The 13,233-nt window shown below is 41.7% G+C and overlaps 2 protein-coding genes across 2 annotated transcripts; both read right to left on the bottom strand.

Moving 5' to 3' along the window:
- Positions 1–497: 497 nt before the first annotated feature.
- Positions 498–1,987, bottom strand: crygmx (crystallin, gamma MX). Its single transcript, XM_069156278.1, has 3 exons — positions 1,979–1,987; positions 1,027–1,317; positions 498–773 (listed from the first exon to the last, which is right to left on the bottom strand). The coding sequence occupies exons 1-3, from the start codon at positions 1,985–1,987 to the stop codon at positions 498–500; spliced, it is 576 nt and encodes a 191-aa protein (XP_069012379.1).
- A 548-nt stretch (positions 1,988–2,535) lies between these two features.
- On the bottom strand, positions 2,536–11,625 carry crygmxl2 (crystallin, gamma MX, like 2). Its single transcript, XM_069155492.1, has 3 exons — positions 11,547–11,625; positions 3,211–3,453; positions 2,536–2,833 (listed from the first exon to the last, which is right to left on the bottom strand). Exons 2-3 carry the CDS (start codon positions 3,391–3,393, stop codon positions 2,558–2,560), a joined length of 459 nt encoding a protein of 152 aa, XP_069011593.1. The 5' UTR covers positions 3,394–3,453; positions 11,547–11,625; the 3' UTR covers positions 2,536–2,557.
- Positions 11,626–13,233: the final 1,608 nt, after the last annotated feature.

Below are 13,233 nucleotides of genomic sequence, written 5' to 3'. Positions count from 1 at the left end.
TGCTAGAACCTCAGTGGCTACACTACTATATCTAACTCTGTGACCTGAAAGTTTAATCACCATATTAAAGAGAAAAATATCCCTCAGATTTATGACAGGCCATATCTGCCTGATCTTTTGATAGTGACAGCTGTAGTAGTCAATAGAAAATTAACAAAGGCTCCCTTTAGTTGACTTTCATCAAGTTTTCATTTATTGTGATTCCATTAGGACAGGAGGTTTGGGACCAGCGAGGCAAACCGTTTTGCTATGGAACAACCAAAGCAAAAAAGATAATCACCATTTACTGATTTGGGGAGGAACTTCCCCCAACAATGCAAAGCAACCCAACAAAACCATAACCCAACATCAGACGCACCAAAACCCCAATCATTAAAATGCATGATTTCAGGTTTGGGCACCACAGTGTTGAGACCACACTGAAACAGTGCTGGCATTAGGAGAACAATAAGGTGGAAATCTTAACATTGGGGCTCAGTTAGGGTAAAAATTCTGAATCAGTTGAGCTCTGTGACACGTCTCAGAGAGCCGAAGGTGGGGCTGGTGCTTCCCCACTCGCTGTGCCTCCTGTATTCTCCAGGACGCAGGAAGTACTGGCGTCCCCTGTAGTTAGGGTGTTCGTGCAGCATCCAGTAGCCCTCCATGACATTGGCAGAGGAAATGTCACGAGTGTGGAAACGCTCATGCAGATCTGGGCAGTCATCCATTAGCTCCATATTCTGGCCTGCAAAGTCGGACCGTTCAAAGATCTTCATCCTGTAGTTCCCGTTATACTAGAGGACGAAATGACAGAATAAAGTAATACCAAACGTGTTAAATTTTTCTACTGCAGTGAAATAGAATGATCTAATCCAATGACCTTGTCCATAGTTCAATGAAAAAAAGACATGTTAAAATGACCATCTACTGGTATTGACAGTTGAGGGCAGTAACACTAGGCTGGAGGACAATGATCCTAAACTGGTACTTTTACAGAAAACCTTTTAGTGGGAGCAATGCTGGGGTAGGACACAAGTTAAAACTCACAGGTGGCACCATACGGCAGGAGCGGATACAGTCATTGAAGCCTGCCCAGCGTTGGTAGTCGGGGTACTCTCCCTTGTTTAGCATGTACTGGTAGCCGCCATAATTGGGCTTCTCGTAGGCCACCCAGCAACCACTGTCCACCTTGATCGAGTTACAGCGGCTAAAGAAGTTTTGCATCTCGGGGCAGTCACTACTGCACTCATAGTGACGGCCCTGGAAGTTCCTGTCTTCATAGAAGATAACCTGCACATGACAGAGAGTTGGACATTGCAGAACTATTCCAAAGGCAAACTAAGACACACATGTATGACTAGTTGTCTCATAAAGAATACAACGTGAACTTTTAGTATGCATAGTTTTCATAACCACACCATTTGGTATTCTGCACCAGGTTTGCAAGTTAGTTTTATATCTACCAAAGTTTTTGGATTATATATTTGGAAGGGAAGAAGTTTAGAAAAGATGAGCTGAAGGGAGAAAATGTCCCGAGTGATGTGCCAAAAGCAAAATTGAATAAAATACAGTATAGCATTTGGTATACTTTAATGAAGGGAACAAAGTCTAGACCAAGACATTGTAAAAAGTTCTTTGTCTATTTTCATAGGAAGTAGGACTGTAAGCTCAGCCAAATAATTGCAATTTATACTATCCTTAGCAGAAGACAAAGACGCTTAAGCAATTCTTATTTTGCAGCAGTTATGTTATGAAGTTTGGGCAAACAATCCTTTAGAACTACTGACCAATACATTTCTACACCAGAAAAGGTTCAGTTATCAGTCTGTGAAGTTCTTTAGCATTTTAGGTTTTAAAAATAATTTCTTTTTGCGCATCTTTGCATCTTTTATCAGTTTAACTGACATTTTAAAGTTATCACTTTACCAAACAAATCAATATACTGTACATCAAATATTGACATCGCTGTTACACTATAGATTTTACATTTCATGCTTACCTTGCCCATTGTAACTGTGTTAAGTTCAGACCAGACCAGACACTGGGCTGTAGCAGACCTCTTTATAGACCCTGCTGGGATCAGGGCTTTGTAAACGTGAAACAAAGCTTTGTCGTGTCAGCACAGTGCGCTCTATAGACTGCAGAACACTATAGGACTGGTGAACTGCAGCAGTCGCTTTGTCTCTGTCAAAGCTCTGCCTGTCTATGGAAAATACTGTACAACTGCATTTTCCCAAAGGCCAACAATAAGAGTTGCAACATCTGCCTTTATTGGCATGAATACCAGAAACCTACAGCCAGACTGGGAAGACAGACAGGGCAACAAAGAGAAAAGATTTGGTTTGTTACTATAGGTATTTGACAGTGACATAGATCATTAAGCAGCAGCAGCAGCAGCAGTAGAAGTAAACTTTTATGGGTTGAATATATGCAGGAAGAAAAAGTACTGCCTTGCCAAAGAGAGTTATTGTGCTTCACACTCAATTTTGTATGTTGTGTGTTCAAAGAAACTCACAAAGGACATCAATATTCGAAAACAAGGTCTTTAATGTTCATTTGAGTTGCGCATGGGTGGAGTTTACATGAGAGTCCTCATCCTCCTGAAGGAGCCCACCATGGGGTTGTGGCAGCCCCAGTCGCCACAGGCCCTGTACTCACCAGGGCGCAGGAAAAACTGGCGTCCCCTGTAGTTAGGGTGCTCGTAGAAGATCCAGAAACCCTCCATGATGTTGCAAGAGAAAATGTCACGGAAGCGGAAGCGGTCGTACACGTTGGGGCAGTCATCCATGAACTCCATTGTGTGTCCCATCATGTCAGGCCTGTTGTAGATCCTCATTTTGTAGGATCCCCTGTACTGTAGGTGGAAGAAATCAGGACATGATTATTATGCTATTTTGGTAGGTGTGAGTCCCAGAGAGCACTTTGGTTGAGCTTAAACTACCAGAAACACTGAGAGTGACTAACAGAATTAGAGCGAAGGCATCGAGTCTTGTGGGGGTTTATCATATTCTTTTTAAAGGCTGACTGGGTCTCCTTCCGGGCCTTGGAGCAGAGACTTTTATGCTATGACCTGCATGAGTATTTTTAAATGACATCAAAAAGCTAGTGATTGACATCCATTTCTAAAGCGGCATTTGATGTACAAGGTGTGTGTGTGTGTGTGTGGGGGGGGGGGGGGGGGGGGGGGGGGTTGGGAAGGACCGATCCTGTCTGTCGGTTTGATTGACTTACAGGAGGGAACATCTGGCAGGAGCGGACGCAGTTGTTGAAGCCCATCCAGGAGTGGTGGTCAGCGTACTCGCCGGGGCCGAGGATGTACTGGTAACCCATGTAGTGGGGCTTCTCGTAGGTCACCCAATGACCACCACTGACACGGATGGAGTTGCAGCAGTTGAAGTGCCTGAAGGTGTCCATGCAGTCACTGCTGCACTCCCAGTGGCGGCCCTGGAAGTTGCGGCCTTCGTAGAAGATAATCTTGAAAAGGAGAGAGAAGCATGTGTCACTAAAGTTTGTGTCAGGAATATAGATTTTTTTTCTAGTTGCCATATTCGTGAATAGACTGTAGGGGACACTGCTCCCCCTTAAACAAACCCAGTTACTTGTCACGAGTCCTTCTAGTTTACAAACCTCTTCAGTGCTGAACTCTTGCATGTTATTTGCAATGTTTGACATGTTAAAAATCAAGGCAATCGGAACTATTTAAACAATGTCAAAAACAAAAGTTAGCAATCCAGCCTATATTTGTCCTTCTCTGCTGCATTTTCTTTCCTGGTTTCCGCATGTTCTCAAAACATGCCATTTTCCTCCTGTCTCTCCTCATCAAACCTGACACCTTCCTGCATGTGAGCTCATACCTTTCCCATGGTTGTAGGGCTGTGGATGTTTTCGCACCATATCCTAGACGCACCTACAGGTCCTTTTATACTCTCCCAGTGATGATGAGGCCTCTGACACGTCAGGAACTACTACTCTTTACCTTTTCAGATACCAACTACGGTTCCCTTTGTCTCACAGCCCACGGCCAACTTATCTACTATCTGCTAGAGTTTACCTATAGAATTGACCCCTCCCTCCCTGTCACAAAAATGACCACCACACAAGTGTTATTCTGTGTTTGCATGACCCTTGTTGCGCCATGACCTTGTGATGCAGCCTTTTGAAATATCACACAAAGGCCCTTTGGATATGCGGCCCCCCTAACAACAAAGCGTTTAAAGTGTACACTGGCTTAGGTCATTTTTTTGGGGGGGTAAGGGGGACCACTCACAAAACTAGTACTTAACCAGGTCATGGTTTTCGTGTCATGTCTGGCTCAGGTGGAAAATTGTTGCATAGTTACTTTTCATTCAGTCTGAGTTTCAGTGAGTTTACAGGGGAGTGTTCCCTAAGTGGTTTAGGTCACATTTTAACTGTTGTTCAGTTCCTGTTAAAGGAAAGTGGTGTTGATACTGTGGACTGAGTTAAGCTTTTGTGTTGATATAATCTACAGTGATCTGTTGTCTCTTTTTGCTTCCATAGCCTGCAGTTGTACTATGATGCCAGACGGGACTGGTCTGTTTGCAGATGTACAGACAGAACTGCTCAGTGTGGATGTATGCATGTATGTGTGTCTGTGTGTGTCTGTGTGATATAAAAGGAGGGGGTTCGGGGCATCTGTGTGTTTGAGTCTTTGTATAAAATGATAGATGTTTGGACTTGAGTCTTTGGCTTGTGAGCATAGCCCAGAGCTGAAGGGGAAAAGGCCAGAAAGAGTTGCCGCCATGTATTGTGTTCCCAAAGCCCAGCTGATGCCAGAAAGGTCAGTCCCATCCTTTAGCCTTTCATCAGGATAAAGAGCTTGTGCCCCCTCTTCACTTTGTGTGCTTTTTTGCAACTTCAACTCTGTAAAAAAAAAAAAGAAAAAAAAAAAGGCTAATGTTTTCATAAAACACAATAGCCATTGTGTTCCTGGGCAAAAACACTGCTACCCTGACAGTATATCCAAAGCCATATGACACTGTTTCAATGCTAAGAAACGGCGCTGATAAGCTTTTGCTCCTTTGATCATTGATCGACTTGAAACTCTCGTAGGCTTCAATAGGTTTCATGTTTGAAGCGCCATTCTTTTTCTATGACATAAGTAGACCATTGATATGCTTTCATCACACTGTGCAGCGTAATTGTGGGAGATTATCAGATGGGATGTTGTTTTGTTTAGTGAGTTTCTGGTGCAAATATTTACTCTGTGAGGAAAGGTTTAATCAGAATATATAGGAAACAAATGTTTAGATTTCCCTCATATGTTCACATATTAATTATTTCTTTCATCGTGCTTATTAAATGTAAAATCTTGGTACTTGCAAGAGGGCAGTGGAATGACAGAGAAATGGTTCTCAGTCAAATACTTGTTTAAGCTCTGAGACTGATGCAGTAACAAGCATTTTTTTTGTGCTTTTAAGTTGAACCTTGCCAGCTCCAAGGCTGCTCTTTAGCCTGACCTCTGACATTTGTACCGAGAGAAGCGTGTCACTGAGGTGCAATACAATGTCTAAACCAAGAACAAAAAAAAGAACTTATTGCCACTATCATGACTGTCATTGTTCTCATTTTCATCATTGAGGAATTCAGCTAACCCTAACTCATTAGTCGGGACCTCGGCTCTCTCCATGTCTCTGTGGCTTCCAGAGGGGAACCTTGTTTCACAGGATCTCAAATGATCATCTTTAGCTGTGCTACAAGACATCTCCTCCCCACCCTGAAGGGAAACTAACATCACAGAGGCCCTTGCCTGCTTTCTCAGTTCCCCCTGGAGGAGAAGAAAGCTACCCACTGTGGAGCATTCCACTCTTCATCTCAGAATGACGGAAGAAAAGGAAAGGAGAAGGGGAACAGAGTGGGGGGCTACATTTGCAGCTCCATTGTGTCCGAGGATCTCATTGTGCAATCTGTGTAATCGCGAGGGAGATGACGACACTATTAGCCCGCAGAATGACTGTCAGTTGGGGACCTCTGTGATTGATGTACACCCCACAGAGAAAGGAGAAACTTTGACAGCTAGCAACCCAGGCACTAGTTAACTTGCAGCCTTTTTTCATCTATCCGGCTTCCAAACGAAAAAACCCATTCGTGTAGCTGATACCTAATTAGAATGTGAATATGCAATTCACTCAGTAAAACACGTTTCAGGTCAGAGGAGACTTCTTTCAATATAAAACAAATCATATTCCCTTAATCCAAACCATGGTCTCTCTGACCCAGCTATATGCAGTAAGTCTCACCCCTAAAATGTTGTAGGGAGAGATAGGAGAGCAGCCGTGCTTGCAGTGCCTCCAATGTGCTCTTTTACTGAACAGTCATTACAAAAACACTATGGTACTGAGGTGTAAACAAGGGGTCTATGTGAGTTTTGCTCCTGAGAGCTGGCTAATCTGGTGCTGAAAATGTGGTATGATGGGAAAGTGCTTGCCAAAAAGCCTCCCACGCCGGGAGTAGAATGAGGACCTCTCTTTTGCTGAGAGATCATCCTCTCCATTCTTTCTGTCAAAAAATCTCCAGGCATCCTCCCTCTCTTGTCACTGCCAGCGCACAGGCTCTATCGGGATTGCCAGACGCAGGAGCCACTGTGAGCCCGTGCCAGGGCCAGGATTTTCCACGATGCGTCTGATGTGCTCCATCTTTTTGCTGGGGGATAATTAAAAGAGGAAATGGTGTTGGAAGAACAGAGTGGAAAAGCGGGAGGGAGGAGGGGTTGGGCCGAGCAAATGGATGCAGCTGTCAATTATGTTGAATTGTTGATATGTTTGTTTTGCTTTTCTCTGAGATTTTGTGTTGAACTGGTCCCCATCAGAATTTAGTTTTAAAGTTTGTGGTAAATCTCCACTCTGTACATATAATTAAGAAACATTTAGGCTGATTAAGAACTACTCTTTGCAATGAAATCACCATAAAGATTTTTTCTTAGTTTGATTCTGATGACCCAAAGGTGATCAATAAGCTGCAACTGAGAGAAAAAAAAATTCCTTAAAGAATTACCAGACATCTACGGTACACAGCTCTGAGATTTATTTTTTATGAGCCTCCTCCATTTACAGTTGGTCCATTTTGTATTGTCTCCAGATTTAAAACAAATTAAATTGCGTTTAAAAGTATTTCGCAACCACCAGATGTTTGTTTATGGTGGATTTTTTTTGCATCCATATTTGTCTTTCAGCAAACCTGCACTGTTTGACTCATCCGAGCATCTTTCTTTGTTCGACTAAATCAATTTGAGATGCTCCACCATGCAGCATGACCCAAACTCTGTGAAAAGCAGGACAACTCCTTCGTCTCTCAGCAGACACACCTGGGGGAGTGATGGCTTTTAGCTGCTCTCACTCCTCATCTTCACACACTGTTTTGACATGGCGTGTCTCCCATACCCCAAAGCTTTAAAGGTTTAAAGAGCAACTTTTTTCGCCCTGTAATCCAGGTGCCTTTCAAACAAGTCACGCTGTTTACTGACACATGACAAAAAAGTTCAACCACCTCTCATCTCTGTGCTTACAAGACTGTAACTCACCTCGGAGCCTAGTAGTCATTCCTCCAGAGCGCCCTGAACAAACAGAGGCTCAGTGAGAAGGGGCCCCTGCCTTTCACCGCTCACTAAATTTGTAATAAGATGTGATGCTGTTGTTCACTTCTTCAAATTTGTCGTCAAAGCAAATGTGTTCTGACAACAGCTGGTGACAAGTGCACCAGAGGAGAGGCAGCAAATCAGCTCTTTCACACCCCATATCAATTATTGATCATGTTGCTCTCCCTCCAACCCCCCGCTACCCCACCAAGTAGACACCTTGTGATAATGAAATACATCAATTTAAAAAATAAATAATAAAGCGGGGTCGGCTCCATTGTTGCAAAGCCTTAAGAGCTTGATTGACTGCCTGCACATTTTCCTCGTTGGCAGTCAGGCAGATCAAAGGAGGGTTCCTCTTATTGCCCAAGGCCACTTGCAATTTATTTAGAGGAGCAGTGCTGCTGTCCCAGCAGGTAACATTATTGGGCAGAGACACTCAGGATAATCATAGCTTTGAGGTGCCTCTCAAATCCCACCTCTGCTGGCTCTATCATGCATGCACAAAAAATACATGCATATGATTTTCAAAAACTCTTCATTATTACAGTAAATTAAGCATTAGATAAAACCACATTAAAATCCTCACTTGGAGGATTCAGTTGCTCAAAGGCAGTAACCTGGGCTGACCTAAATATGTTAGGCTATATTGGCTTTGGCTACATATGTCAAGATCTATTGGATTCCATTTTTTATACTGCAAAATGGACTTTCCTATTATGGTACATATCATATTTTTCTAATAACTATATATATATATATATATATATATATATATATATATATATATATATATAAAATAATGTAGATTTCCTCGCATATTAAACATTTCAGGCGCATGTTTTAGTAACCTATCAATTTATATAGTTGCAGAGAAAAATGAATCATGATGTGACATAAATAAAAAATATTTCAATAAGGACAATTTGACTGAATTTCATCTTTTCAAGGAACAAAAACATGGTAGACTAAAAAAAGTTTCACGAATAAACAAATGACATTGCTTTTATTTTTGTTCCAAATTTTTTTTGTAATGAAAGACACCTTGATTTTTCAGATGCCTTTTGTGGGCACCACATTAATAATACATAACAGAGAGCTAACGGGATGCACTTTTTGTCCCAACACACTCGTTTACTTAAGAGCACACAATTTAAAATAATCTAAGTCTTAGATCACTTTCCCCAAAGACTTAGTTAAAACAAACTATTGTAGTTATTAACCTCTTTTATATAAAAATTTTTGTATGTCACTTTTACAGTTTGGCTGCAAGAAACATTTAAGTTATTAAAATCGAAGAGATTTATAGTTTCATCTGGTTAAGAGATATTGTCAGACTAACAATCAAAAGAAAATGAAAGGGTATTTTCATTACATTTTCTTTATTTGAAAATGTTGTGATTGTCTAGACTTAGTCCTTCAACAGCCCCTTTTTTAAAGAGATGAATATAAAATAAAAGCTGTTTGTGTGAATAAATATGTTGTTATAAAGCAAAGTAACAGGACAGGCTGATAAATATTATTAAAATAAGTTTTGTTTTAGAGCCTGCTTTAGAAAAAATAAGTCTCATTAAAAAAAAAAAACAACTTTTATTTTGATAATTATAAAATAAATGTAGCAATCAGTCTTTTAGAAATGTTCTTGGTATTGGCAGCAAATAACTTTTATACAAATATGAAATATGTAAGACAATAGTTTGAAAGTACATAATTATAGCCATAGAAAATGGTGTTACCAACTCAAATTTTGATCTTTAACATAGCAGAAGTGCTTTTATGGAATAGACATACATTTTTTATGATCTTAATTTTTTTTTCTGCCTTATTGATATTGGAGATCACAAGATTTGTAAGGAAATTGCAAACATAATATTGTGATGCGTCAATGAAAAACACATTTCTAAGCTATGTCTACAACTATATATATTCATACTTAGATTTGTCCTTTCTGTTATTTCCATAGGACTCAGTTTGTTTTCTCAGTTGTCCAGTTAAAGCAGATATCCAGTTAATTTGCCAGTCAATTCCAAGCACTAGAGGGCACTAGAAGCCAAAGCATGGTCTGTCTGCTGGTTGGCTGTTTAAAGTTCTTTATACAACAGCCATATCTATGAGCAGCTTGTGTGAGTGTTTGTCTGCTTGCATGTATACATTTGTAAGTAAATTTGGACATGCATGTATATAGACGTGGGCTAGAAAATGGCACGAAATATGTAGTACAGCTCTGTGTATGTCAGTGCCACGGCTCCTGTCTGTACTGTGGCCTATCAGTGGTCCAACATAGCTTTACCAAGGGAGAAGTTAAACAAAACAAAACAAAACAAAACAACAAATAAATCACCAACAGGCTGACACGACCTGTGTCCAAGCTGCTCGTCCACTTGTTTGTGGAAGCAACACACACATTTGCTGCACACGCGTGCACATATTGCGTTCGAGTTGTTTTTAGAATGCTAGTTTATAACAAACTTCGACTTGACACACACACACACACACACACACACACACACACACACAGACACAAGCACACAAAAATGCACACAGCATGGTCAAACAAAGTCTCAGACATACAATGAACCGTTAGCTTTGTAGCAGTTTCAAGCCAGTGTGTGTTTTTGAACTGCAGATGTGGATGCTGACAGAAGGATCAGTGCACAAACTGCAGGACTGCAGAGATGGCAGTTCTCCCATAGGGTCTGGCACAGCCGGGGCCTTTGTGTTGTACCCCATTTACGCTGTTCATTTAGCCATGTCGAAGAGGTGGTGGTGGTCTGTGTCTGTATGTAGTGACGGCCGATCATTTGAAAGTCCATGTCAAGCTTGTGTGTGCATATTGTACTCCATATGACTTGTGTGTAGGCAAAGCCTTGTGGATATATTGTTTTAAAAGGATTTTGTCTGGTGCATTCGGGACGGCAGAGCAAGAATCTAAATTGAGTTGTCCATTTTCTTGTTGGTATTGAAAGCTACGCATCTTAGATTTATGAATTCTACAGAAACGACTTATCTCAGTGGCAAGGACTGGTTTCCATTTCTACTGGGAATTAATTGCACAACTATGAAGCGCAGGTATGCGAGATGGAATCAAGAATGTTATTAAGATTCGGGCTCAGTTGTTTGGTGTAGAAGGATGGGGTAGTGAGATGCATAAGATGCTTGACTTGATCTGAGTGAGGCCTCAGAGGAGCAGCAGAGAGGCGCTGCTGTCCCCGGCCTGCGGAGAACAGGCCCTCAGCAGAGTCCCTGGAAGACCGAAATCTCCACTCAGGGGAGTTTCAACTAAATTAAAAAACAATGATACACTAAGGGAGAAACTAATGCCAGTTCCCATCATCAAGACCCACATTCTTCACTGTTTTGCTTTTAACTTTTATTTTTTTTTCTCTCTCTCTCTTTCCCTCTCTGTCTCTGACTCGCTCTCTCTTTTCCCTCCGCACTGTTGTTTTCTAGTTTGTTTTCCACCCGTACTCCTCTGGCTGTCGCCGAGCGCTACAGCCACTTTCAAAGGCTCAGCTGTCACACGCCGCCTTTGAGTCCCGTTTGAAATTTTAACGTACATGTTGTCAGAGTGCCGTCAGGAGTGATTGACAGGTCCGTCCCAGAGCAACACCGGGCTTGGCAGGCTGGCTGTCTTTTGTCAGAGGCAGCCGAGGAGAAGCAACAAAGGAAAGGAGCAGAGGAGGAAAAAACATACATAAATAAAACAAAACTGCTCTTACCCATTTCTCAATAAAGACCAAATTAGATTAATCTTAAGGCAGAGCAAGGCAGGCAGGCAGTTGCAGAAAAAGACTTGATATTTTCTCTGGCTTTGTTCCCTGCCATTGATGGTGCACTGCTTAGACACCCTCTCAACAGGACACCAAAGGCAGCACAGCAAGAGTTGTATAAAGAGCCAGCTGTACATATTAATGTTCATTATCACCTCCCTTCAATGCAGACAAATTCCAAAGTACAGAGTTTGTCCCGGACTCACCTTTGTTTGAAAGTGGAGATGTGATGTTTGTGGCCTCGTCAGCTGCTGTGTTTTAAATAAAAACTGGTGACCACTTGGATCCGGTGGAAAAATCGTAAATTCTGCTGTCTTTGCAGTGCCGTAGCATTTTAAAGGTGGATTATGAAATTAATTGTAAACTTGAAAACTGCAATAATGTATATGACTCAACGATGCCAGCTTAAGAGAGATCTGCCAGGCAAAAGCTGTCTTTCCAAGCCCCCCTCCTTCCCCCGGTGCGATTTCAGCAGCTCATAGATGGAGGAGAATGTGACAACACAAATCTCCATCGTATTCCCCTCCTCTGTTTCCATTGCCACCAACACATTTGGTTCGGAAGCCAAAGAAATACACATACACACAGCGATATTGTTCATTTTCATATATTTTTGTAGATATTTCATGAGAGGCTTCTATTGGATATCTTAAGTAATTAGCCGATTGAAACTGTTGTGAAAACTGTAGGTGGCTGTTGTATTCTCTCAATTACGGGTCAGCTTACGCATTTCCAGAGATGCTGTAATTTCCTATTTGAAGATAAAAGTCCCTGATTACTCTGTGCCTCTTTAGACAATTCAAGAACAAAAGTGCTGGATAAAAATATCCAGTGAAACACAGTCTTTGAGATTCACATCAACTGTCAGCGTTTGGGTTGCAGGGCAGTGTAGCTGGGCTCGAAGCCCACAGTAGCAAGCACCCAGTCTGCTAAAGTGTCTTTGAGCAAGACACTGAACCCCTGCCAGCTCCAGCCTGATCTGTGACCTCCCTGTGCAGCGAGCGCGGAGCACAAAGAGACTTTCTCCGAACAAAATCAAAAATAATGAGAATAGAAATGTAGGTTCATGTGAAAGTTGCGCAGAAGTTTGTTTGAACAGTGCAATAGAGCGGTAATGATTGATTCAGTGGTGTACATAAAAATGAGGGCATTAACAAGTCTCACCACTTTGAAAATCAAGGACATCGACGTCCCATCTCTCTTTTCGCACAAGTGCGGCTCAGTGTGAAGGGAGTTGAACAACATCAGCCACAAGGAAGTGGAACACCAACATACATGCTACATGGATGCTACATCCAGTGTTGAGCAAGCTGTTTCCGTCAGTCTGGGTCGTTGATTTGTGCCATGAAATCTGTACAGGCCATATCTAAATGTAAACACGAGACGTAAGAGCCAGGGGTGCCGCATACACCTTGAAGCAATTTCAGATCTGAACGTGACCATGATTTGAGGGAGAGGCTCATTTTAGCTGAGTTGTGAAGGTAGCTTGTAGTGAATGACTTGACGGTGAGGAAAAGTTCCTGCATCTTCTTGGACAGAAAAACATTTTTTTTTTTTTTTGTTAATGTCTGAGTGTTAGTTTGTCTTGTTTGCTTTCCGTTGCAACCTACCAAGTAAATATCATTAATTCCCCAGTGTGAGGTACTTTTACTGTTCCATTTATTACAGCCGTCAACAACTTGTGTCAGCAACTATAGATTGAAATCAGAGAGTAGTGTAAGCCTTGTAAAGAGCAAGGGTTTTGCTTGTGTGGAGTACCGCACATGATGGGTTGAGTGACTTCTACTCACTCGCTGAAAGGTTAGGCTTTTCCTTCTGCCGGTATCTTTTTAAAAGAAAACATGTCTGCTGTTTGATAACTGCTTGACATTTGACAGTCTTTTCAGACCAATC

Source organism: Embiotoca jacksoni, unplaced genomic scaffold (genome assembly GCF_022577435.1).
Source record: "Embiotoca jacksoni isolate LCO1_2020_lvr unplaced genomic scaffold, fEmbJac1.0.p SCAF_20, whole genome shotgun sequence".
NCBI lineage: Eukaryota > Metazoa > Chordata > Actinopteri > Embiotocidae > Embiotoca > Embiotoca jacksoni.
This window is presented reverse-complemented; position numbering and strand designations above follow the sequence as displayed.